This window comes from Anomalospiza imberbis, chromosome 4 (genome assembly GCF_031753505.1).
Source record: "Anomalospiza imberbis isolate Cuckoo-Finch-1a 21T00152 chromosome 4, ASM3175350v1, whole genome shotgun sequence".
NCBI classification, from domain to species: domain Eukaryota; kingdom Metazoa; phylum Chordata; class Aves; order Passeriformes; family Viduidae; genus Anomalospiza; species Anomalospiza imberbis.
This window is the reverse complement of record NC_089684.1, coordinates 15,106,582-15,132,274: the sequence shown is the minus strand read 5'-3', so window position 1 is coordinate 15,132,274 and position 25,693 is coordinate 15,106,582. Positions and strand designations below refer to the sequence as shown.

The following is a 25,693-nucleotide window of genomic DNA, read 5'->3' as shown; positions in this document are numbered from 1 at the left end:
ATAAAAGGGAAGATCTTTTCAGTGTAATTCAGTGTTTTGTTATCCAGAAGTATAGCACATCTTTAGTTCTGATTCCCATTGATTTTTTTAACTGGCATTGATTGCCTCTCAGCTTTGGTAAAGGGTATCTTGGAATTTTAAAATGCCATCTTTTATTTGGGTTGTGTGCCCTATGTTTTATTGACTGCTACCATGAAGCTTTGGTCTGTTGTCTTTCAGTTATTATGCTCTTGGGCCTTTGGGAACTGTTTTCTTCCCTATTTCAGTTGGCTTACCATGGCCTGTAGAAAAAAAGTATTTCTAGCTCAGGTTGTTCTGCTTAAAACATACTTTTTCATGGTTCTTAATATCCCTCTGGAGGGACTTGGGTGATTCCTTATGCCTTATTCGGTCTTCCTGAGGGGAAGCTTATGTCTAGGAGATAATCGTAGCATCTGAATGGGTAAAATAGACCATGCAGACTATATCTATAATATTAGCTGAAAAAAAAATTAGTCTAGGCAAGTGTATGCAATATGCTGTCTGCTGTGCTGCAGTTTTTGTAATGGCTTTGGAAGCAATCCATACTGGTTTTTATTTTCACAGTGATTTTTTGATACAGTTTCAATCATATGTGAATTCTTTCTTTTCTCTGTGGTTCCTGCTTATTTTTTGTTCTGTCTGTTCACTGTCTGCTTATTCATAACATGGTCTTTCAGAAGCTGAAATTATTGTGTAAACTGAGTATTCAGTTTCTACATCTTGTTCCTGGCTACTTCCAACTCATCTATCAACTTTTCAAACCAATGAGTGTTTCCTTTGTGTTTTGGTCTCTTTTGGAGAGGCAGTGCTTGACTCTTTCTTTATACTTATGCTATAGTTTCTTTCTCATACAAGTGCGAGAATAATTATTCCACTGTGTATGATTAAATTATTGCACTGAATACTTATTTCCCTATGCTAATATTAAAACAGTTTTGCTAACACTAATAATAAACCAAGGTATTACAATAAAATAATATATAAAGCTACATTAATACTGGACAGCATGTGAAATCTAAGCACCAAATGGCAAATACTTTCTCATTTTAAATTTTCATCTTTGGACAGAAACCAATTGTCAAAATTCTCATAAATAAAAATTCAGAAGTATGTCAAGAGTCATGATACCAGTGTTTGGAAATCTACCTGTAAGCAGGTAGTATTAGACATTTGTTTAGTAAGTAATTAGCACTTTGCTAGTTTTCTTTTTCCAATTTGAATGTAAAGAATTATTAGGTTCATTACTTTCCTTTTGGAGAATACTGAAGGAAGAAAATTTTGGCTTAGAAAAACTGTATCAGAAAGAGTTTCTAAGCATATGTATTCAAATCCAACTTTTTTCACATAAAATCATGTGATTTAATGATTCAGTTCTTCAACTGAAGACAAACAAACTGTCATTCCTTCACTGGAGTCACTTTTACACTGTGTAAAGCTTAGCATATTTGTAACGCGTTTGTATTTGTAATTTGCAAGTGTTCTCTTCACTTGGCACTTCCTGAGCTTTGGGTTTAGGATTATATGCATCACAGAAATATATTCTATATGATAAGAGGTAAAGAGTATATAATGTTGTATTTCTTTGTTTCTGAAGAACTACTATTACAACAGTGGTAAGTATCAGGTTGTCCTGCTTATAGAGTTCATTGACAAAACAGAGTAGTGAAATGGAGAAAGTGGGAAAGAGAGAAAGGTATGAGTGGCAAAAAAGGATTCTAAGAAGCAGCAGATGTAGATAACAATGGAAGAGTTTAAGAATGGAGCAAGCAGTTTTGGCCATCCTCTGACAGGGCACCTATTTCTCATTGCAGACTTAAGCTTAATTTTGTTGTTGCACAAATCTGGCCCCTAACTTTTGGAATAAAAGTCTAGGGCACCTTTTCAGTGCTCTGGAAAACAAAGGCAAGCTAGGTTTGTGCCTGGCTATATTTGTAGGACAAGAAGTCAAATATAAACCACTTAAACCTTAACTATAACAAAACCTTCTGGTAATTGTTTCTTCTCAAGAATCTTTATTTGCCCTGTTTCTTGGAATTCACAGTTATTTGTCATTCTAGGAGAATCTCTTTAGAAAGAGATTAGAATAGAGCTTACTATATTCTTCCCCTCTTGTTGCTAAGTAAGCCATAGACTATTTCTAAAATGGATCCTATAAAGCCAAAAAACCCCAATTCATATAGGAGAGCTTGAAAGAAATGAATCCTGGCCGTTGGGTCTAATGTCATTAATGAAACAGATCTTTCATATTTTAATGGCTTATGAGTCCTAATCATCATGACTTTTTTTTTTATTCTAATAATTGTGAACAGCTTGTGATTCACCATTATAAAACTAATGTCTTCCAGCAATAGCAACATGACTGTAGATTTAGTCTGAGGTGGGAATCCTGCCAAAAACAATTGCAGTTTCTGCATTATCCACTGGGTCACCATTTTACTTGGAAATACCATTCCTTCTTTTCCCTTCTGCTCCTAAAAGACAAAAAAACCCCCTAAGAATTGCAAGAATTTGTCTTTAGACAAAGTCTAAATGCTTATTTGTAGCGTGTTTTTATTACATAGCATAGATGCCTGCCCACATACCTTTAGTGGAATTTCACACAGAAAAGCACAGCACTGAGGTTTTTCTGTGTGACATTGTGACACTGATCACTGGTGATGAAAATTTATTTTTACCTGGATTATAGTTGGTCCTGATTTTTCTGGCTGACCCAGATGTGAGTTATGTCCATATTTGAAGATTTGTGTTAGAGAAATTTTTATCTCGCATTAGGGGAGCCTTAGTTTAATTAAATGAGACATTGTATCTGTTTTGCAGGTTTCATAATATAAAATGATTTTGCTTTTACCATATTATTTGTTGGGATTGTTTACCCTGTGTGTAGGTAATTCAGCTTTTAAACCACAGCTCCTTTAGGTACTTAGACCTGCAGTGACTTGACTTTCCCAGATGGAGGTGGTGCTTTTTACTTGTCTTTCACTTTGTGCAGGAGAGGAGATCAAAATTCCAGTTTTACCAACCTTCCCCAGGAGAAGACACATGTATGTATGGACTGATGATTTATCAGGTATAGAGACTATTAAACAGAGAGTTGTTCACTGTGTTAATCCAACAGTGCTGTGTTTAAGTAAGTCGTGATGAGTTTGTGCCTTGTCAGGGAGGATGTTCAGTTTGAAAGAATAGGAATTTTCTTCTGAAGAGAGTAGAGTGGCTGCATGTTTGTGTCACTGAAGAGGTACAGTGGAGCACAGGCCAGTGGTATTTACAGGTCTCTCCTGTGGGTGGAAGGTGGAATAACACCTTTTTCCCTGTCATGGTGTATTCCTACCAGCTGCTAAGCACTCACAGCCACTCATTCTCCCCTCTGTCCCCAGCATAAAGAGAAGATAGGAAGAGCAAAGGTGAGAAAACTCATGGGTCAAGGTAAAGGTCTCCAGTGTCAGGAAGGTGAGGAGGATGGGTGATGATTCTGAAAAGGCATCACCTATGGTTTTCAAATTTTCTGCTTGTTGGCTGCTGTAGGAAACATTGTTCCATCTGTACCTAAAATCGCTGACTGGTGATGGAAGAAAAGCAGTGTGACAGGAGAAATGCATCCTAGGTGTTGGCAGTAGTGACATAAAACATTTTTATTTTTCAGTGGTCCTTTGATAAGACTGTTGTTGTCTCTGTCACTTTATATGTGGTATTAAAATGGTTTAATTCAGAAGGTCACAGTAGTGTACAAGTAACAGTGTTTGCAAAATTCTCATCCAGGAATCCAGAAGTAAATTGATGCTCTATTTTTATGTACATTTTTGAAGGTGAGTTATGAGGCATTAATGCCTTTATTGTAGTAAGTTCAGATGATATTTAGCCTTCACTGTACATGGGAAACAATTATTCATGAGTGTGTGGGTAGGTAGTGAGATGGTTTTGCCTCAGCGAGAGCATAATGATGTGGAATAGAATAAGGAGTTTCAGTAACTTAAACAGTAAAGCTATTCAGAAAACTCACAGCCTTTTTCAGAAATCTTTGTCCAACATGACACAGCTGCCCAGAGACAGGGTTCTGGTGGGAACATGCTCCCAACAGGTGTTGGGCTGGAGGGTGGAGCCTGCTCTTATCAGTACTGACCATCAGCAGCGAGCACTCCTGTGGGAGGTGTGTCTGGGTAGGGGAGCTCCTCTGTGCTCAGTGACAGAGTTCTGGGAGGTGAGTGGGTTGAAGAGTAGCAGGGAGAGAGAGAGGGACCAAAAGCTACCTGCTTTCCCTGACACAGGCTGGACAGGCAGACATTTCATGACAAAAAGGATTCCCTTTCCTCTCTCTGCCTGGGTGAGCACAGTGACTTAAGGGATAGCAGGCAGTGGTGATGGGTTCCTGCCTGGTGTAGCTGGTGTGTCTCCTCTGTGGCTGCCCCATCTTCCCATAACAGGTATGAGGCTCTGCAAGGGAAACTGAACAGCAACAAGCACACTGGTTCATCCAGCATGGAGGTGTTGCTGAGGTTGGCCTATGCTCTGCGTCAAAACTTCTTCCATAAAGAAAAAAGATAAATCATTTCCATAAGAGAGTCCCCTCTGAAGGGAATAGAAGGCACCTTATGCCAACGAGCCCTGCCTCCTTGGGGCCTGGGTTAAAGACATGAAGAGAAACCTTCCTGCCCTGAATACTGCCTTTGATTGATTATCTTTGATTGATTTTTTTCAATCTGTAGTCAAGTTGCAACAAGAAGTCTGAGCAAGTCCCTGAAGACAGTCCCAAGTTCCTGAAGTTTTTCTGAGAGCAACCAAGAGACTTCAGGGACTTGGGACAACTGGTTGAGGGATCAGGAGCACAAGTGGCATTTTCCTCTATCCTTTCAGATGTAGAGAAGATGAAGGAAGGAACAGAAAAAGCCAGCAAGCCAGCAGATTTAATTCCTGGCTCTAAGCCTGGTGTCATCAGTAGAATTTTGACTTTTGGAGTTTTTTTTGGTCATGGGTCGGTTGATTTGACATCAAGTCTGCTAGGACTGTGGAGGTCCTGTTGTCTGGAAATTAGCAAAGGTGACACCCATCTACAAGAGCTGGAAGGATAACCTCGTCTGTCAGCTAAACCTTGGTGCTGCATAAGGTCATCTTGAATACTCTCACAAGGCACATGCAGGTCAAACAGGTGATCAGGCTCAGCCAGCACAGATTTGTGAAAGACATGTTCTGCTTGTCCAGCCTGATCTCCTTCTATGGCAAGACAACCCTCTTGGTGGGTGAGGGAGAGGCTGTGAATCTTGTCTACCTGGCTTTAGTAAAGTCTTTGACACCATTTTGCACAGCATTATCCTGGAGAAACTGACTGCTTATGGCTTGGAGGAGTAAAACGCTGGCTGGATGGTCAGGCCCAGAGAGCAGTGATGCATGGAATTCCATCCAGCTGGCAGCCAGTCACAAGTGGTGTCTCCCAGGACGCACTGTTGAGGCCAGCCCTGTTTGATGTACTTATCAACCATCTGGATGAGAGGATGAAGTGCACTCTTGGTCAGTTTGCAGAGGACACCAAGTTGGGTGGGCATGTTGGTCTGCTGCAGGGTTGGAAGGCTCCACAGAGGGATCTGCACAGGCTGGATCGATGTGCCAAGGCCAATTTTACAAGGTTCAACAAGGCCAAATGCCAGGTCCTGCAGCTGGCTCACAACAACCCCATGTAGCACTACAGGCTGGAGGAAGAGCAGCTGGAAAGCTGCCCCATGGAAAAGGACCTGGAAGGGCTGGTCAACAGCAGCTGAACATGATCCAGATCCAGTGTGTGCCCAGGTGTCCAAGAAGGCCAATGGCATCCTAGCCTGAATTATCAATAGAGTGGCCAGCAGAACCAGGACAGTGACCGTCCCCCTGTATTTGTCACTGGTGAGGCCACACCTCAAATCCTGTGTCCAGTTCTGGGCCCCTTAATACAGGAAGGACATTGAGGTGCTGAAGCATGTCCATAGAAGGGAAATGGACCTGGGGAAGGGGTTGGAAGGGTCACAAGTCTTGTGAGTACCAATTGGAGAACCTGGGGATATTTAGCGTGGGGGAAAGGAGACTCGGGAGACCTTATCACTCTCTACAACTGCCTGGAAGGAGGGTGTAGCAATGTGGAAGTTGGTCTGCTCTCAGATAACAAGCAACAGAAGAGGAAATGGCCTCAAGTTAGGAGGGAGGATATTTAGACTGGATATTAGAAAAAAAAATTCTTCATGAGAGGGGTTGAGAGGCATTGGAACAATTGTCCCGGGGAAGCTGTTGAGTAACTGTCATGGATGTCTTTAAAAGATGTTGAGATGTCACACTTGGGGACATGGTTTAGTGACAGACATTGCAGTGCTGAGTTAGTGGTTGGACTCTGATCTTAAAGGTCTTTTCCACTCAAAACAATTCTATGATTCTGTAACGATTTGTAGTTAGAATGGAAAAGGTTTGACCATCTTGTACTCTAGCCCTGTAAAACTGCAGCATCCTTTTATAAAGAGGTGTTACTCATCAAGTTTTTTAATCACTTGTATTTTCTCACCTGAGGCAAAATTCTGACCTAATTAAAGTTAATAGGTGAAAACTTAAAACTGGCAGACTCAGAATTTCACTCATTCTGTTTAGGTGCTTTTAATTGGAGTAGAGGAATAATTAGGGCGTGAGTGATGAGGGGTAGCACAGATACATAGGCAAAGCCATGGAAAGAAGATAGCAATGAGTAGTAACAGGCAAAAAGGGAGAATATTTATTTTTAAAAAAGAAACAGAATTTTAAAAATAATGATACAATAACATTGAAAGATAAAAATATATTATTAGTTCAAATCTAGGAAATTCTAAAAATAAACCAACTTATTGTTGCCCTTATATGAACTATATTCAAGGATTAGTGCACTAAATGGCTGGGCAAAATTAGCATCAATTACACTGTGATTTCTATCTATAAGCAGGTCAGGTGTCTCTAGAAGGATGTGTCTTGTTCAAGGTGACTCTGCAAACCAAAGAATGCATAAGTGATAAGTGTGAATTAATCAGATATTAATATTTCCTTCTTGTGCCCTGGGTTTAGAACTTAGGCACTAGTATACCCTGCAGTCTCAAAGAAAATAATAGCCCAGAAGAGCCATCTCTTTTGCACAGGCTGTCGTGGTCAGTCACATTCATCAACTGGCTTGAATTGTCTCCAGATAAAAAGTGAATGATCAGCATGTTATTTACACCTATGAGGTTATTCTTCCTGCAACATGACCGCAAGTGTCATCCAGAAGGACCAGCTTTTGCTGAGTCCTGCAAAGCAGGAATTAAAATAATGCTTTGATACATGAGGGTTTTAAAGCAAATGGACTTTTTACTGCTCTTGATAGATTTGGCTTTAGTTTTCACTTTGTGTTTCCACAAATGGAAAGTTATTTAAAGTATTTTGTAGAAAGCTCAGTGAGTCTTAACCTCAGAGGCTGTTTATTTTCAACATGACAAAATATTATCTATTTCCATAATGGCTATGTGTGGTCATAATGTCTCATTTTTTGAATTGCAACTGCCATTGATGTCTGTCATCACTGCTCTTTACAACATGAATTGAATTTAAGAATGAATTGGTAAGTTTTATTTCTGCATTTATCATCTAGGAGTGTGCACCACTGATACTTTATTTTTTTGGTTTTTTATAGTGTAGATTTTATATTACTGATTGATAATGCTAACAAATTATCTCCTTAGCAGAGTATTACTTTTTTTGCCTGATATTTGTGATCAGATACTTTTCAGACGTACATTTCTCATAAATATATACATTATAGAGTTTTCAATATTTTTTAAATTAATTCTCTCACTAGTTTTCTGTCTTTCTTCTTTCTAGTCTGCTCCCAGTTTTCAAGAGGAGTCTTTGCTATTTTTGGATTCTATGACAAGAAGTCTGTAAATACCATAACATCCTTCTGTGGGACTCTTCATGTCTCCTTCATAACTCCCAGCTTCCCAACAGATGGAACCCATCCCTTTGTCATTCAGATGAGACCTGACCTCAAGGGAGCTCTTCTTAGCTTGATCGAATACTATCAGTGGACCAAGTTTGCATATTTATATGACAGTGACAGAGGTATGGTGTGACACCTTTTACCTGCACCCTGTTTGGCACATGTATCTCGTTGAAATCTGGAATTCATATTAGATAAGTAAATAATGGAAGAAATATTTACCTCCAACAAGTGTAAGTGTAATTGAATCAAATGTTTCTTGCATTTAGAAATGAGTTTTTGGGACAGAAACAAAATTGTTCAAATGAGAATGAAATTTTTATAGTATGCATTAATAAAATTATAACTGTTAAGCAATGTGAGATTAGTCACATACTGTAAAACAGTTTCTATGTAAAGTTTTTTCTTTTTTTGTTAAAGAAATATCTAAGGCAAAAAAAAAAAACTGAGCACGAAGGGCTGTCTGCTACCGCAGATTCACTCCACATTTGCAAAACCTGTAGTTGGGCACCAAGCAAGCAATGAATCTTGGATGTAGTCAGTCCCTACTTCTTTGGAGACTGCTTTTGGTATCGAGTTCCTCGCCTCTGTTGAGCTTAGATTTTATTGTTGATGTTGATAAACCCACACCCCTTGCTCAGGATCAATTAACTCCACCATACAGCCTTCTCATGCCCTTTTATGGCTGTAGTAGAAATAATGTAACAGTTTATGAACTTGAAAATGTCACTGACAAATTGTGGTATATCAGTTAGTTTTCTAAGAAGAAGCAGCTTTATCCAGAAAAGGTTGGGGGTTTGGATTGCTTTTTCTGGAATTCCATTATTATCATTCTATTTTCAGGTTGTCCTCACCTAGTAGTCCTTGGCTAACTTTCTTCTATTTTTGCCTGGTCCTGTTCCCTTTAAAGAGGCTATTTTGTGGCTTTTCTGTGTGTTCATTGGTCAGAGTTAAATAATAAATGCATTTTAAATTATAAAATGCTAATAGAGTTAAAGCATGGTTATACCACTCCACGTTTTTTTGAGTAATGGGATGACTTTAAATTCCCTGCATTCTGATGCCATTTTATACATGATGTTCAGAAGGTGAAGGGGTCTCCTCAAGAGAGTTCTGTATCACTTTTGCAAGCATTCCAGTTAGAAGAACTAATCCTGGTGTGTAGCCTCCAAAGGTAATGTCACATGGAACTATGAATGCTAAGCTCATTTCTTTGGCAGTTCCTTTTCAAAATCACATTAGAATCAGAAACGTTCACTGTCCTTTTAGAAAGGACAGATGTAAAACTACGTTCTCAGCCAGTACTCTGTCAGTCATCTAGTGGTGGGCAGAATGTGACCTGCATGTGATTTATATTTAGGAAATACTGAAAAACACCTAGTTCTTGTGAGCTGCACTGTCTAGATCTGACCAGGAATAACAGTATCAGATTGTTCTTTCTACCACCCTTTGGTTCTTCCTTTTTTTCTTACCTCTTGGTTTTAATGGTGGCAAGCCACCCCAGTGACAACAAGGCATGAAGCTCCTACCTTTATGTTGAGTAAATAGTTGCTCCCCACAGATTGTGTGCCTGCAGATTCGAGCAGTTTGGAGCCAGCTACATTGATATCAAATTGCAGATACACAAGTCCACAGTTCCTTTATGCAATTCTGCTTGTTACTGTAGTGACAGTGATGTATATTTAAGGAATGATATAGAATTGAAGATGTTTCCACCTTCAGGAGTGAGATAAAAAAGGCAAAGAGACTTACCCTTCACGGAAACTATGAAGGCTAATAATTAGTGTGATGCCTTATTCCTAAAGAATTGTTTATTGCTGGTGTCAGAGCACTTCTGTGTTTAGGGACTGACTGGCTGAAGTACAGGGCAATTTGCTGTCATTCCTGTCCATAAGGAGTGAGGCCATTCAGTATAGCTATTACTGTCTTAATACAGTAGTTATTCTCATGTAATGTGGAGTAGTCTCCTTTACCATCCTTAGATCCTCTCTGCCATTACTAACAATAAGTTTTGGAAAAAGTAATAGCATTATTATAAGATTCTATCTGTAAGAGAATTGCTGAGTTATTCAGCCTCTCTTCCATCTTCCTTTTCAAAGCTTACTGCTTTAAAAGTTTGTCTCATGATAACCAAAAGAGGTTCAGGACATGAGTTTCCCAGGTAAAAGTGCTCATGCAGCTTAAAAAATAGGAGCTGAAGTTGCTGTAGTTTTCTCCTCTGCATTCTCCCACTTTTGTTACTACTGTCTAGAAAATTTAACTTCCACAAAAGTATTGCTGCAAATGCTTTCTATTTGGTTGTTTTGGTTTTGTTTGTGATTTTGCACCGTTATTGCTATCAGAATAAGCTAAACTGTATGATGACAAATCTGCCACCAAAAAAAAAAAAAAAAAAAAAAAGGCAAGCAATCCAGGCAGCCATTTGATATCTCTGCAGAGAGTACGTCAAGAAAAGAGAAACCCTGCGAAAAACAGTAGATTAGAGGAGTAAAATATAGGAACCCTTTGCAATGGGTGGTATTAGCATTAGTAATTTACAAATTAATAAGGACATATTAATTTGTGCCTAGTTGAGATTGTTTAACTCAGAGGAAATTTAGACAGGTTGGAGGGCCTGAAATCTGCTCAATGAGATTTGAAACAATTATTCAGAATGAATGGTTTCATTTTGGCTTTGTCTTTTTTTATAAATTTAAATTCATCATTTCAAGCAGTATTTTGAGATTTAAACATACTTTAGTGCTTTTCAGTGTTTTAAGATGCTCCCTGCCTCTCTCATTTTGCTTACATTACTAATCTTTCCCTTTTAACATGAGTTGTCCGGATTCGTCTTTAGGATTTGAAATAGTTTATATGTACTGCTGGACTGTAGTTATCTGTGATTTTAAAATAAATATTCATTACATGACATACAAAACTTAATATCAGTCTTTCTTAAAGAGACTTGGCAAACCAGAATTATATAAGATAATAATTCAATTTATGCTTTTGGAAGCCTGCCATTTTCTGCCTTTGCTGATGACCAGTCTTGCGTAGTGCTGTATGTCATTACCATTTTCACTGATGAAGATAAATTGCTAAACACTGACCAATCTTAATTTCAGATTATACCTACAGACTGTGAGACAGATTAATTCTTAGTGCTCTCCTTCTATGTTTATGGGTATAACTACTATTATTTCTTATGAGAGTTATACCTGAAGCTCCCTTTACATACCACGTCAGAATTTGTCTTAAAGAAATGACTCCTGATGTTTGGTGGTTTTAGGAGAGAAGAACATGCAAAAATGTCAATTCACTCGTAAGAAAGTCTATTTTTTTTTCCCTGTAATAGTATCTGGTATCCCTAAAACTGCTCTCTAGAATCATGTAGAATTCTCTGGTAGGAATTCAAACATGATAAGTCTCATTCTTGTACTACTGGAAGTCATTACAATTGTACTTTTTGTATAGCAGGAATTAATTTCCAGCAGTAATTTTCATGTTTCTCTATTACATTAGCTCATCCCTTAAAAGTAAAATCTGTCAAGTAAAATCTTCACTGGTTTTACAGTATATTGTAGGCAGGTGCATCTGTATGAATGTTACAGCTTCCTATCAGCAACTTGCCAAATGTACAAGATGGAAGGAAACTTCTCTGCAGTGCTTGTAGGTGTTAGCATTGAGCCTGCTTATCTATATGGAAAAATATATCTCAGCACATCTTTCATAATCAGGGATGTGACTGTAGGCAGCAGAAATAATAAATCCATTACCATCAATGCAGAACATGGGAATTCTGCCATAAACTTCAGTGAGGTCTGGGTTTAAATACAGTTCTGCTCAAGTGCTGGGAACAAAAGCTGTTCAATAGCTGTTGTTTAAGCAGCTGATCCTTTAATAAGGCTGATCCTTTTTTTAATAAGTGGCTGATCCTTTTGCTGTAATTGGATCACTCCTCTCCTAGAAGATCTCTTTCCTGCTATGTGGAATTCCAGCAGCGGATCAGTGAAAACAGTAAAATCCAATTCTGAAGAAGATTGGGCCAAAGCCAAGGTTTGCACTTAAAAGGCTTTACCTTGATGCCTTGCAGTGATGCAAATGGAAATTTCATGCAATAATAATTGATTTGGCCTACATATATCTTAGTTTCTGATTTCTACCTACTTGTGACAGGTCAAACAAGCTACAGGAGATCTTAAATGAATGATCGCACAAATCACGTAGTAGAAGCTTGTTAATTCCAGAAGCTTTGTCAGTCATATCTTCTGTTTTCTCCTGTGCTTCACTAGGCTTATCAACATTGCAAGCTGTGCTGGATTCTGCTGCTGAAAAGAAATGGCAAGTGACCGCTATCAATGTAGGAAATATTAACAATGAGAGAAAAGATGAAACATACCGTTCACTGTTTCAAGATCTAGAGGTAAAAAAGGAAAGACGAGTGATTTTGGACTGTGAACGCGATAAAGTCAACGACATTGTTGATCAGGTTTGCTATTCTCCTTTCTTCAGTGACAGCAGTTAGCAGTATTCTATAAGTAAATGTAATGAGTTCATTTGTTTTGATGGTATTTTTGTGATTGTTATGAATCATTTGGCAGTGACAAGTTTGTATTGAGGACCGCATATGTGCCAGGGAGAAAGTGAACGTACAAATCCTATAATCCCTCCCTTTGCTCAAAGGCAAGATAATTCTGTCTGGATGGTCCTGTATAGTTTTCTATCCTGGTTATTTAAAGTAAAAACAGTAATTTACAAAATACAAAAATTTCAGACTATTTTACAGCCCAAGTAGTATACTGTGGTATACATAGTTGATACATTATTATATCTGGTCCAGTATAGGTAGTTATGTCTAAGGATTAATTCTTTTTACATCTAGAGGGTATTTTCTCCCTCTAATGCATTTTCTGGGAACCTTTTATGTCTAGGGAAGACTGTATCACAGCTTCTCTTTCTCAGTTAATGCCCTTTGAAATTCGTGTTTTGAAGCTCTTTGTCATTTGTACTTTCCTTGCTTGTCTCTTCATTTTGTGTCACTCTTAAAGTGTGTTAACCAAAATTGGATGCTGTTTTTCATAGCTAATGCCTCCTGAGCTTTAAAAAGAACAGCAAAATCTGTCTTCTCTCCATGCAAATTATTTGCCAAAATAACTTTTTAAAAAAATGTTCTTTTTAGCAACATTCAAATTAATGCCTTTGAAATCTACCACTTCAGTCCTAGACTCTAGGAAGTTCTTACTGGCTCTGTACCTTCCTCTTTTTCATGCATGCAGAGCACAATGGAAAATTGTAAGGATAGTTCCCTGTTGGCTTGAACTTCATCATGTGAGACTGTGCAGCATCAGTAGGGATGTATTGTCAGAGAATGGATGTATTTGTTTGAAGGTTTTTTGAAGGGCTTGTTATTTTGGTCTTTGTTTTGAAGGTCGTTATATTTTGAAGAGGCTCAGACAATGAACAGTGTCCTTAATGGAGTACATTGTGTTTGTGTGTTTTATTTGGAATTCATATCCACAAGATCTTTTTCTAATTTTCAAGATAAATTTGAATTTGATCCTGTTCTCAAGAGCATTTGATCTCTGAGAGTGTGATCTCTCTATCATCTGCAGTATTTCAAAATCATATTTTCTGACTTATCAGTGTCAATAAATGTACAATGTAGAGCAATGTTTGACATGAGTAGTCCTTATAGGTCCTTTTCAGTTGGTTCTATGAGGCTTTTCAAACAGTTCTTTACTTACCTTACAGTGACTTTTTGTCTTGTCCATTTCTCTTGTGAGTTTCTAATGATGTCCTACAGAACAATCACCTTTTTAGTCTCAAGATATGTCACATCTTGCTGTTTCCTTATTATCAGGCCAGAGAAAAGAAAGATACTGCTTTGACATATTTTGATCTTGACAAGACTATTTTTAGCAATTCTCTTACTGTCCCATACATTCTTTTTAAAACAAGTATGTAATATTCATTATAATTTCTGATATGAAACTTTGGCTGACTGTAATTTTATTTAGTTTCTCCTTTTAGCCACTTTTTATAGATAAGAACCCTCTTTACTCGTCAGTTACCACTCATTTTTACAGTCTTTGTTTCATAATAGACCTATTTTCATCTTTGTCTGCTTCTTATTTTGATTGCAGTTCTGGGATATTTTTCTTGCCCTAGTTGCACTTTGATGCATTCTGCCTTTTTTAGACCCTGAGAGTTTCTCAGCTTATCCCCACAGACTTGTGCTACTCCTCAAACACACAGCTGGCTAAGCTTTCGTTTCTGCTGTTTTGATTTGTAAATCACTTAAGAATCCTAGATAACTGAATCAGCCTCACAGGTCAGTTAATATAACTCTAGTTAGTTGTTCTCCTCTAAATAGTTTACTGCTATGCCTTGGAATATGTTCTCTTAATTGTTTGCAGCTATTCCAAATGGGTTTAGTCTTGGAATTCTCTTCACAAGATAGCCTAGTTGTTTCTGCACTTTGGTCTGGTTTTTGAGTTCATTATCCATTACACTCAGTAACTTCCTTTCCTTACATTTAAAGGTAAACCCACTTTCTATTTCTCAAGTAGCCTAAAAGAAAGTCTAACTGACTCTCTAATAATTTTTTCCATCTCTTAAAATTAAATGCTGAACAATGGATTTCTTGACCTGTGAGTATCCCTTGAGTGTGTTCTTCTGATTTTCTTTTGTAATAGCAGTGTACTTTAGGTCTTGCTTTGCTACCAGATTTATTTTTTGAAAAATTATTTTAATTCCTCCCCTGAAAAAAGCCCTCAAATTTCCTTCATTTCATGAGGATTCCTGAAGTAGACATATCATATCAGTATCCCTTTTTCTATGTTAAAACTTTTTACTGTAAGAAATGTCACTCTATGTTAATTTTTTTTTACTGTAAGAAGTGCAACAGGCTTTCTGTTAACCAGATTTTCCTTGAATACCTAAGTACTATTTGCATTGCTCGATACATAAAGGAACAACTTCTTCACTTCCTTCCTTGCTTTCTATTGTTTAATAAATCTTTCATTTTAGTGCTTTGATTTATCCTGCAAATATTTTAAACTGAGGTGACAGTCTCAGGTGCACCCAGTTGTTGTCCTAACTTTTAAAAGTGATAAGTTTTCTTTTATAGCTCTTTCAAAAGTTTTTAAATTCTCATAAAACTTCTTTAGCCTTTGATAATGTTTACATATTTGAGAGTCAGCTTTCCCATACAATTTCATGTGTGGGAAGTTGACTAAAAATTCATAAATAGAATAGTTTACATATTTCTCTGTGGGTGGAGAGAAATGATTGATTGATCTTTGGACCGGTGTAGTTGAAGAGGTAATAATTCCATCCTCCAATCCACAGTCCCCTTTAGAATTCTGTAAATACCAGATGTTTGAATAAAACTGGCTCTTTCTCTTTTGAACTTACCAAGCTTCTGTGTACTCATTTCATGTCCAATAGCAACAGCCAGTTATACTTTGTAGCCTTTGGATCTTTGTATAGGCACAAAATGTATTTGCAAAGTCGCTTCATCATTCTTGGTTTTTTGTCTCGTGTTCTAGTTTCTCTTCGGATTTCAATGATTCATGTAAGTTGAAAAATATTTCAGTTCCCCAGCTCTCCTCACACTAGTTTATATTCCACTTCTCTGATCTGGTGAGTCTGTGTTACCACACTCTTCATTATATGGCTTCTGTCTCTTCTCAGGCAGCTTCCTTTGCAGAATCTCATTTCACCCTGATAGCACCCTTTGGGCAACTCTGTAATTACTGCCACTACTTGTCTCTCCCTTCTAGAGAAGGTCCTCTGAACTGCTGAATAGCTTTTGTGTGTGCACAGCTCCTTCCTCATGGCTTTTGGTACTACCACTGAATTTTCTTAGTTTTAACTGGCAGTATCCTTAGTGTTCATATGGACAAGTGGTAAATTATAGCAAGCTGGGTTAATGAAAGAGTACCCAGTGGCAGCAAGAGCAGAGTTACTGAGCATTGTTCCAAAGGCTTGAAGCTACTGGTTGTCTTCTCAGATACCAGTGATGGAGAAATGTTTCATACAGAAGAGCTTACCTATTTGGTCTAACTGAAATTTCTTTGGAAGCAGCAGCTACGTAAGAAATACACCTGAAAATAGTTCTTAAACCTCTTAAAAAGTATTCAGTTTTTAGTAGTCTGATCCAAGTAATTGTTTTGGGATACTTAAATTCATATATCATATATATATTGCCCTCAAAAGAGGAACAATTTAATTACTTCCATGGCCTATGGAATGTGATCCCTCTCAGTCTCAAACTCTAGAAATGTAAACTCAGTGTTAAAACTGCTTTCAGTTATATTTCTGTAACTTGATTAAACCAAGTATGTGGAATGTTGTCCACTAGTACCCTGATATAAGTTTCAGGATAACTAGTCTGAATATTTTAGTTATGTGTTAAATGAGGAAATGAATGAGTCATCCTCTCAATTTAAGTTAATTGTTCTCAATGTTCAAAAGATGGAATAAACCTCTAGACTCCTCTTGTCTTGCACATCCTTCCTCTGGAGAAGTGCTTAGCTTCAAAATGCAAACTTCCCCATGCAGACACAGTCTTAATTAGGTTCATTTGAGAGAAGAATCCATGCTACAGGTCTGCCAGCAGAGACTGTTGAGAAAACACCAGCTGGCTTTGAGGGAGATTATGAGGAAGACTTAGGGCAATAAACAATTTGAATTTTACAAGGCTTCCTCATAATTCATTAATGTCAGTGGGCAGAATCTAGCAGGAGTCTGTGAGGCACAGTGTTTCTAACACGTGATGCCTGCTCTCTCCTGGCTGGTTGTGCCTTAATAAACACCATAGTAATTAGCATTCAGCTCCTGTGTCTGGAGGGACTCTCCCTCTTGGGACTTGGTCTTCAATGTGACTAATTTCTACCAGTAAAGAGTATGTTCAGTGGTGCATTAGGTAAAATAAAGGATAAAGCATCGCACAAACTCAGTATTGTATACCATAAAGCTCTTAACTAGCTTTTACATCAAACTGCATTTTGTACCTTTCAAGTCTTTGTCTGTATCGCAGGTGAACATTCTCCATTATGTATTTCTTCTTTTTTACAGGTTATCACAATTGGTAAACATGTTAAAGGATACCACTATATCATTGCAAATCTGGTAAGCATTCTTAGTGTTTAAAATACCTGTACTGCTCATTTGACTGTTCATGGAAGCACATCAACTAGTATTTTTTTATTACATCTCAGAAAACAGAAAAAAAGCTAGATGCCTTTATCCTTGCAAAATTAATGCATGTATTGAGATTATATTTGTTTATTGGCTGAGTTTTTTCAGGCTTTAAATGCCTCTTATCATATTCCCATCAACGGGAATGAAGGTTGCTCAGCAACTTCAATAGAACTTCTCTTTTTCTACATACTTTAGAAAAAGAGGGTATGTAAAGAGGGTATCTTTATCACAGGATGATAGATTCATTCAGCAAAATGATGATTTCTTTCTCACAACTTTTAAACTACTTTAGAATCATGGTTCTCATGTTTCATTCTGCTAGACTAGTGAGTCTCAGATTTCCATATTTCATCCCTCAGATTGGCTGGGTGATCAGTCTGAATTCATGTTTTCTTGAACGTAGGTGATCAGACTGTATAGCTAATAGTGTTCCTGCAGGGAAAGTTCAGAAAACTCACTAAATTCTGTCAAGGTAATTTTTTTTTTAAATTGTGTCTATAGGTGAAGGGACATTTTACTGATATTAAAGTCTATAAACACTTACTTAGTGAAGCTAGGGGAACTAATCAAGGTTTCTTTTGTGATAGAACAAATTCTGCATGTTCAAATCTCAGTTATCCTGTTCATTTCTTCTTCAGCTGTGATAGTGTTTGATATAAATTCCAGCAGGGCCCAGAGTGCCCCAATTGACACTGTCTTGCATAGTGCTTTGAGGAGCCTGAGGAAACAGAAGGAGCATGGTGTGTCTCTGGCACTTGAGGCATAACCTCTGTCTCCTCCCAGCCTTTGATGGAAACACTTCCCCTTCCAGGCAGGCAGTGCTCTGAAGAATCATGTGGGTGCCACAGTGTGAAGAAGCCTTTTGCTTTAAAGGCCTCTTTAAAAGCTGAACACTGGGGTTTCATTCTTATATCTTAATAACTAATTTTTGGATAAAGAAGTTGAGGTGCTGATATTCATAAAGCAGGCATAAAAATCTTACAAAATGTGAGAAATTTTCTGTTAGACATCTGTGATTTGCATTGCAAATGTTGGATAAACAGTATTTTGTATCTTAAGGGAAATTTTAGAAAATGTGCCCAGTGGATTTCATTATGTTAACTGGTTGCTATTTTCGCTATTGCTTTACATTTGTAACAGTAAGTCCATAATATATAAAAACTACTGAATCTTAAGTTTAAAACTGTTTAATATCATGTATAAAGTGTTTATAGAAGTGATTTTAAAAACTTGTTTTTTTCTGTCAGAAGGAAAACTTATCTAGCATTTGAATCATATCTTCACTGAATCCACCTGCTTTCTTCTTTTTGGACTGTAGTAATATTCTCTTCCAGTCTGATCAGTCATTCAAGAAATATATCTATTCTGAAAAATAAAAAATGCTGATAGATGGAGAAGAGGTTTGAATATACAATGAATGTTTCTGTTCAACTGTCAAGTTACATGATCTGTGTAGAAGTGTCTGTATTAGCAGACAACACATGAAGAACATTAATACACAATAATTAGAGAGCATCTAGTATAGCAATTGTAGCAACTTATGTTAGTGTGATTTGAATTTGCTGCTTCTTTTTGTATTCACTCACAACATCCATTTATAATGAAGTGTCTGACATCATTATTTCATGTAAATGCATTTGTATGGTTATTTGGGTGACGTTAAATCACAGAAAACAGAACACAAGAACTTTTTGTAAGAAGGAGAAGTAGCTCTTTGTGTCACAGAGAGGAGGCAATGGAGATGGTAAGTCTTTCCACATGCATTTGAGTTCCTAAAAAAGAGGATATAGCTGTGGCTGTAAGTATTCCTGCCTAAAACTTGCTTGCCTCTTACTCATGTGTGGTGTTGCCTTACTCAAGTGGTCCCCTTGAAATTAATAGGATGTTTAGGATGGCAAGGACAGCTCCACTCAGCCCTTGCTCTCTACAAAAGTGTTTGTCTAGTGGGCAGCAAGAAGCATTGCTGGCTGATGGAGCTGATGACTTAATCCTGGCAGCCCAGGATTTAAGCTGGATCCAGCTTGAGGAAAATGTTGGCTTACTGCTCTGCAGTAGAGGTCATATGATAACTCTTTCTTTTTATACACTGTTGAGAGAACTGCCAAAGCTATTAAAATAACAGACAATTTTTTCTGTGCTCAGGGATTTACAGATGGAGATTTGTCAAAAATTCAGTTTGGAGGAGCTAATGTCTCAGGATTTCAGATAGTTGACTATGATGATCCTGTGGTGTCAAAATTTATACAACGTTGGTCAACATTGGAGGAGAAAGAATATCCTGGTGCACACACTAGTACAATCAAGGTATGTCTTATGTTTGTTTTAACTCCACTAGAAGTACAGGAAGTGGAGGGTTTCAAATAGAAATGCAAGAGACAGAGAAAGCCCTTGAAAATCAACAGTTCCAACACAATTTTATATTTCTCTGGAGTACTTTTAACATTTTCTGTCATAGGACTGATTGAGCAAAGATGCTACACTCTTAAAAATATTCAAGACAATTTTTTCTTGTGTCACTGTAAATCTGTGCCTGGCAGCTTATTAGGTAATTGGTTTAGATATGATGATAGATTAACTAGACCTACTGACTTTTTTGATTTTTCTTCTTCTCTGTTTTGAAATGTTTCTCTTTCTCTGTATTTTGAAATATTTAAAGACAAATATTAATCATGCTTCTGGGGAGCACAGATTTAGCACTTTTTTGATGTAACATAATAACCCAAAGAAATGTTTAGACAGTTCCTTTGAGACAGATGCCTAAGTCCTACAAAGACTAACAAAATTAAATTCTATGCCTGATGTACAGAATTGTGGTCTGGTTTCAGGCCTGCATGATACACGATGTAACACTGGGCAAGTGGTTTTGCTTTTTTACCTCAGCTTTACTTCTGGATAAGACCAGGATAATAGTACCTTCTCACTTTCTGTAATTATCATGAGGATCAATTAGTGTCTGCAAGATATGAAAAAGAATAATTCAGTTTTAATGTTAGATAAGTTTTGGTTTAAGTAATACAGTCAGAAATTTTAATAAGAATATGTTCGTAAATACCTCTAAAAGATGAAAAAATAAGTTGCAGATGTTCTAGCCATAACTTTTTTTATGCTATAGTTTGAATATGAAGCCTGTTCTTAATTTATAATGAAATTATTAAAAAGTTCAGCATGGAAGGAAGAACCATTTTTTTCAAAGGCCTGGTAGAAAAGTCCTTTAAAACACACAACCTTATTTTTAATTAAAAAAATAATATAGATTCCTTTTTTATGAGGCCAAGTTTGGTGATAACTTAGTCAAAGTGATTTTTTTCTGTGGTTATTTTTATAGTTTAAAATCTTTATGACAGAGGTAGTGAATTTCTTACCTGATGTTTGAAAAAGTAAACTGGAGTCTGTGTCAGGTCTTTAGGTACATTTGTATTACAGATGTGTAGTCTATCTGATCTGTATTGCTCTCATTTAGGAAAAAGGGAAGGGATGTGGCTGTGGAGAAATAAAAGAATCCTTTTGTCTCTCTGATTCTTGAGTGCCCAAATCTACCTACATATTCATGTTGCAGAATCATAGTCTGGAAATAATAATAGAGAAATGCATAAAACATATGACTATAGTGAAGAACTCAAACTGAAACCAAGATGCAGTTTTTATCAATGATGGAAAAATAAATGGGTGAGACACATAAGGTCTCTGATGTTACTTACACTGGGGGGAAACTGCATGTGTGTTAGATAACATGAAGTGGTTGCAATAGTGTATTAAAGCACTAAAATCTCTAACTCTGTTACAGGTATTCCCTTTATTTCCCCCATGATAAATCCTTTTAATTCTAGTAGGAATTGAAAGAGTTGAAGGAAACTATTTGCAATATCTTCTGCTTTTGAGGTTTATTTTGTTATGGATAGGAAAAGTAAAGTATTTTGAATTTCATTAATTTAAAACATTTTTAAAATTAGTTTAAAAGGCTGACCTGTCGTCCTTTTTATATTGTTTGCTCAATATATATATAGGACTGCACTGATACTCACTCAAGAAATTGAGACCTATGTTAAGTTATCGGATAAGTTATAAATGCTAGAGGTATTGATGGTGAGGAAAGTGTAGATGTAAATTGCAATATTTGTTGACATTTATTGTATCAGTGACTGTATTTCTTTGTGTAGATTTCTATCTCTTGCCCTTATACACATATTACTTGTCATTTGTGCTTGTCATTACAGGTAGGGTTAGAGATATGTCACATTTTGTTCCCACCCTTGAGGGAGATAGAGGCAGGGCAGAATCGTAGAAATCATGGAAACAGGGCAAGAACGGTCTTTGAGCAGTCTGAGCCTGTCTGTCCTCCTTGCCTGAAGTCAGAATCAGATAAACCTGTGCAGTTCCTCTGAGTAGTGATTTCACAGCTTCTCCAAGCATCTATTTCAGCACTTAAATGATCTTGGTTTTGGCTTTTGTCTAACCTTAATCAGCCTCTATATCACCTAATCCATTACTCCTTTATATGTTTCTAATGGCTGTGAGAGGGTTCTGCTTTTTCATTGTCCTCCTGTATTTGAAAGTGTCTGCCACCCTTTCTGCCTTGATTTCCTCCCTGAAAAACAAAATAGTCCCTTTTTCTTATGAATTTTCTGCTCTCAGATCCTGTTTGTCATTTTGCTCTGGAACCTTTCTATTTGGCACCTCTTTGAAATGCCAGACTGGCTACTGCAACACATCTGAGTACTATGCTGAGGAAATGGAAATAATGGCTTCATGTGTCTCAGAGACAGTACTCATTTCAGGGGGTTCTTTTGTATTAGTTTCTTTTTACTTTTTTTTTTCCTCTCCTTACCAGTCATGACACTAGTGAGATGTATTTCTCATGGAATAGATGCTAACAGCCAAATCTTTTTCTGCATTGCTTTCTTGTGCTGCTGCTGACTTAGATGGGCTCATACTGTATCTGTCCACTTAATCATTTAAGTACAGGCTTTTTTCATCAACTCGTGCTGAATTGCATTTCTTACCTGTCCTTTGTGAGCATTTCATTCCTTCTTGTATTGTTATTCTAGCTGTGTTACCCTCTGCTTCTGTATAAACATCTAGATTACTGAGCAGGTTAATGCACTGGTCCCCCACTTGTCCCTTAAGTGATCTCACAAATAACTTTTCTCCCCTTTTGACTTTGAGGTAGTTGTCCAAATTGCCAGTGCTGATAAATGAACTTTTGCTCCCTGTCCCATGGAATCTGGGAAACTCTTGCTGCAGATTCTGTATGAAACCGATAGGAAGGCTGACAAGAGCCCTGCATCATCAGTATTGAAATGAGAGGTGGTTATATGTCCCTAGCAGGTAATATTGTCTCTGGAATTGTAAGTGTTCTATCATTGCAGACAAAACCATTGCAACTCTGTTGTATTGTCTTCCTTTTGTAATCCAAAAGTAAGTGTACATTCATTTCACATTACAAAATGCAAGTCAATGGACTATGACTGAGCTGATAAGACATATCACAGCATCCAAGTACAGTCCTGAAAATAAAGACACTCTTTCTAAGAAAAAGTGCATTTCAAAGGAACATGCTCTTCAAGAAAGAAGAGCATTGCTAAAAGCTTCTTCCACAGATGCCCAGAAGAGAATCTGTATCAAATTGCTTTAAAAATGTATCTTTACAATTTATAAAATATTAATTATAAAAAATTGCTGTCTTAGGACATAGATGAGAAAAGACACTGATCTCATTTGTTGCTGCACTGTACCTGAACTGATAAAAGCATAAATTTTATAGATTAAGCAGGATGCTTAAAATGAGTGCTTTGCAGACTTTTTTACAGAATATTTTTGCATCTTTCAAAATTAACGCTGGTACGTGGTTTACTTCAAATTAAATTTAAAACATTTCTGATGTAACCAAGGGTGTTACCAGTCTATGATGCAGTTCTAGAAGAGCTAATGTGTAGATCTTGAAAGACAGAGTTGAGCGTCCTGGCTAATTTTTTTGTCAAGTCACAAAAAGAAAAAGAAAATGTTTAATTTTATAAAGGCCTAATAATAACAAGTTGGAATTTTATTTTGATTCAGTATTGTGTATTTACAAATATGCTGGGCTTTCTGAGCCTTAATGTTGTTCCAGGCTGTTATATTTAAGGCAAGCTTCTTGATCTTGTGGAAGGACGCTGAAGGACAGCACATCCATTCATATCCAACTGCTCCAATTTGCTAATCTGATTAACCTGTTCTCTTGAGGGGCAGCCTTTGGTCTATTTGCCAAGAGAAGCTCAATCTGTATCTCTTGAAGGCAAGTGAGACATAAGTTGTATTGCCTTTGTGTGGCAGGATTTTGGTAGAAGGGCACCACAGGGGTGGCTTTTGTGAGAAGCTTCTGGAGCCTTCCCCCATGTCCTGTGAAGTCAATACCAGCTGGCTCCAAGACTGACCCCCTGCTGGCCAAGGCCAAGCTCGTCAGTGAAGGTGGTGGTGCCTCTGATAGCACATTCAAGAAGAGGACAAAGCTGCTGCACAACAGCAGCCAGAGGGAGGAATGACATATGAAAGAAACAGCCCTGCAGACAGTGCAGAAGGAAGGACAGGAGGTGGATCAGGTGCCAGAGAAGAAATTTCCCTGCAGGGGAAGAGTGTGAGGAGTCCACCCTGTGATAAGGAAGCAGTGGCAGAGATGGGTTCTGAACAGACTGCAACCCCCTTCTATGTCCCCCTGTGCCGCTGTGGGAACAGAGTTTAAAGAATTTGTGTGTGAAGTTGAGCCCAGGAAGAAGGGAGAAGTGGGTTGAGATGTTTGGAGATTTTTTTTTATTTTCTCATTATCCTACTTTGGTTTGATTGGTAATTAAATTTTTTCCAAGATGAATCTGTTCTTCATGTTATGGTTATTGCTGAGTGATCTCTCCCCACCCTTGTCCCAACCCATGCCCCTTCCATTAAATTTTCTCTTCCTAGTCCCTCTGAGGAAGGGAGTGACAGAACAGCTTTGGTGGCACCTAGTGTCCAGCTAGAGCCAACCTCCCCCTAAGTACTAAGCTTCAAGTAGGCATGTCCTGTGAGAGACAGCTAAGGTCTCTGAGCTTGTCTCCTTCAGAGAGGAGGAGGCTGAGGAGTGACCCCATTTTGTCTCTACAGCTTTCTGAGGACGGGGAGTGGAGAGGGTGGTGCTGAAATCTGCTCCCTGGTATCCAGTGACAAGGGGTGTGTGGGAATGGTTCAGAGCTGCACCAGAGCACATTCAGACTGGACCTTTGGAAGCATTTATTTACATTTTTTAGAGTAGTCAAACACAGGAACAGTCCTCCATGAGAGCTGGTCGATGCCTCGAGCAAATGTCTAAGAGGCATTTGGACAATTCTGCTAAAAACACACTTTAGAATTGGTCAGCCCTGAATTGTTCAGGCAGTTGGACTGGATAATCGTAGGTCTGTCCAACTGAGATAGTCTATTCTACAAGCCATCTTGCTCTGGGGTAAGCTTTTCTAAGACCAGCCTGAGGCTTGAAGTGCCTGATTCAGCTTGCATATGATATATACAAAAACTATGTGCATCATGCAGAAAAAATTTTGGGGCTGCCTGGTTGAATACCTAGTTAAGCTCACACTCCCATAGATAGAGATAGAGAATCCCATTGTGTTGGAAGGTGATAACAACACAGCTATTTTGGATGGGTCAAACTGTTTCATGCTGGCATGTAATGTTTCAGATGTTCTCTTTTCATGATTGTATTTCTGGCTTCATAATCTCTTTTCCCACCCAATCAGTGCATAGCTAAGATACCGAAACACTAGATTATTTTTACCTCCTGATTTTGTCCTCAGTAGTTTCACATTTTCAGGTTTCTTTATAGTTAAGTCATATAGTCTTTAGGCACTTATTATGAAACCATAAGTCAGGAGTAATGATGCTTGTAACTGAAAGATGCTGTTTTAAGTATACTGGTGCTAATTTACCTGAAGGATGCAATACAGATAGGCTGTATTGGTAATAGTGGTAAATGCAAGATAACATGCAGAACAGAAAATACAAAAATACATAGCACACAATTATTTACCTTGTAGAAATAATTAACATTTAGATGACTCACTTATAATAAGGAATAAAGAAGAAAACAATGTGAACAAAGAAGAAAACACTGAAAACAATTACTGACACTGAAAATTTAGAAGGCAGTTTGTCTAGGTGTAGATGACAAAGCAAAAGTGTGCAGTTGATGAATTAGACAGTATCTTCATTTTGGGCCATGCCTCTTATGATTGCAGTGTGTGGGAAAATGGTTTTGTAATGCAATGAATTTTAATAAGAGTTAGAGGGGATATTCTGTTGTACCTGGTAAAGTTTTAATAGAAAAATATGATTTAATATGCCTTAATTCAAGTAGATAACAATGATTTATAAATACAATTTTTAATTATTTTTTTTATTATAAGGTTGAACACAGAGCTGATCTGGTGTATTTTTGGTTTTTCCTAAGTTCCCTTATAAAACTGTAGATTTTTGAGATTGTTCTGCCTGTTTTCAGTCCTTGTATTTTGGTTTCTTGGGCATAAAAAAATATATTCA

The 25,693-nt window shown here is 37.5% G+C and overlaps 1 protein-coding gene across 5 annotated transcripts in view; it reads left to right on the top strand.

The window, feature by feature from the left end:
• Positions 1-25,693, top strand: part of GRIA2 (glutamate ionotropic receptor AMPA type subunit 2) — an 89,136-nt gene that overhangs the window by 32,706 nt on the left and 30,737 nt on the right. For 4 of the 5 annotated variants that reach the window (XR_010998090.1, XM_068187211.1, XM_068187209.1 and 1 more), the window contains exons 3-6: positions 7,852-8,091; positions 12,241-12,437; positions 17,030-17,083; positions 19,298-19,459. Coding sequence is in view for 4 of the 5 variants with exons in the window: in XM_068187211.1 (XP_068043312.1) it covers positions 7,852-8,091; positions 12,241-12,437; positions 17,030-17,083; positions 19,298-19,459 (653 nt within the window). In the remaining variant the exon portion in view is untranslated. Of the gene's footprint in view, positions 1-3,793; positions 3,825-7,851; positions 8,092-12,240; positions 12,438-17,029; positions 17,084-19,297; positions 19,460-25,693 lie in introns of those variants that run through there. The other variant, XM_068187210.1, reaches the window with a different exon arrangement.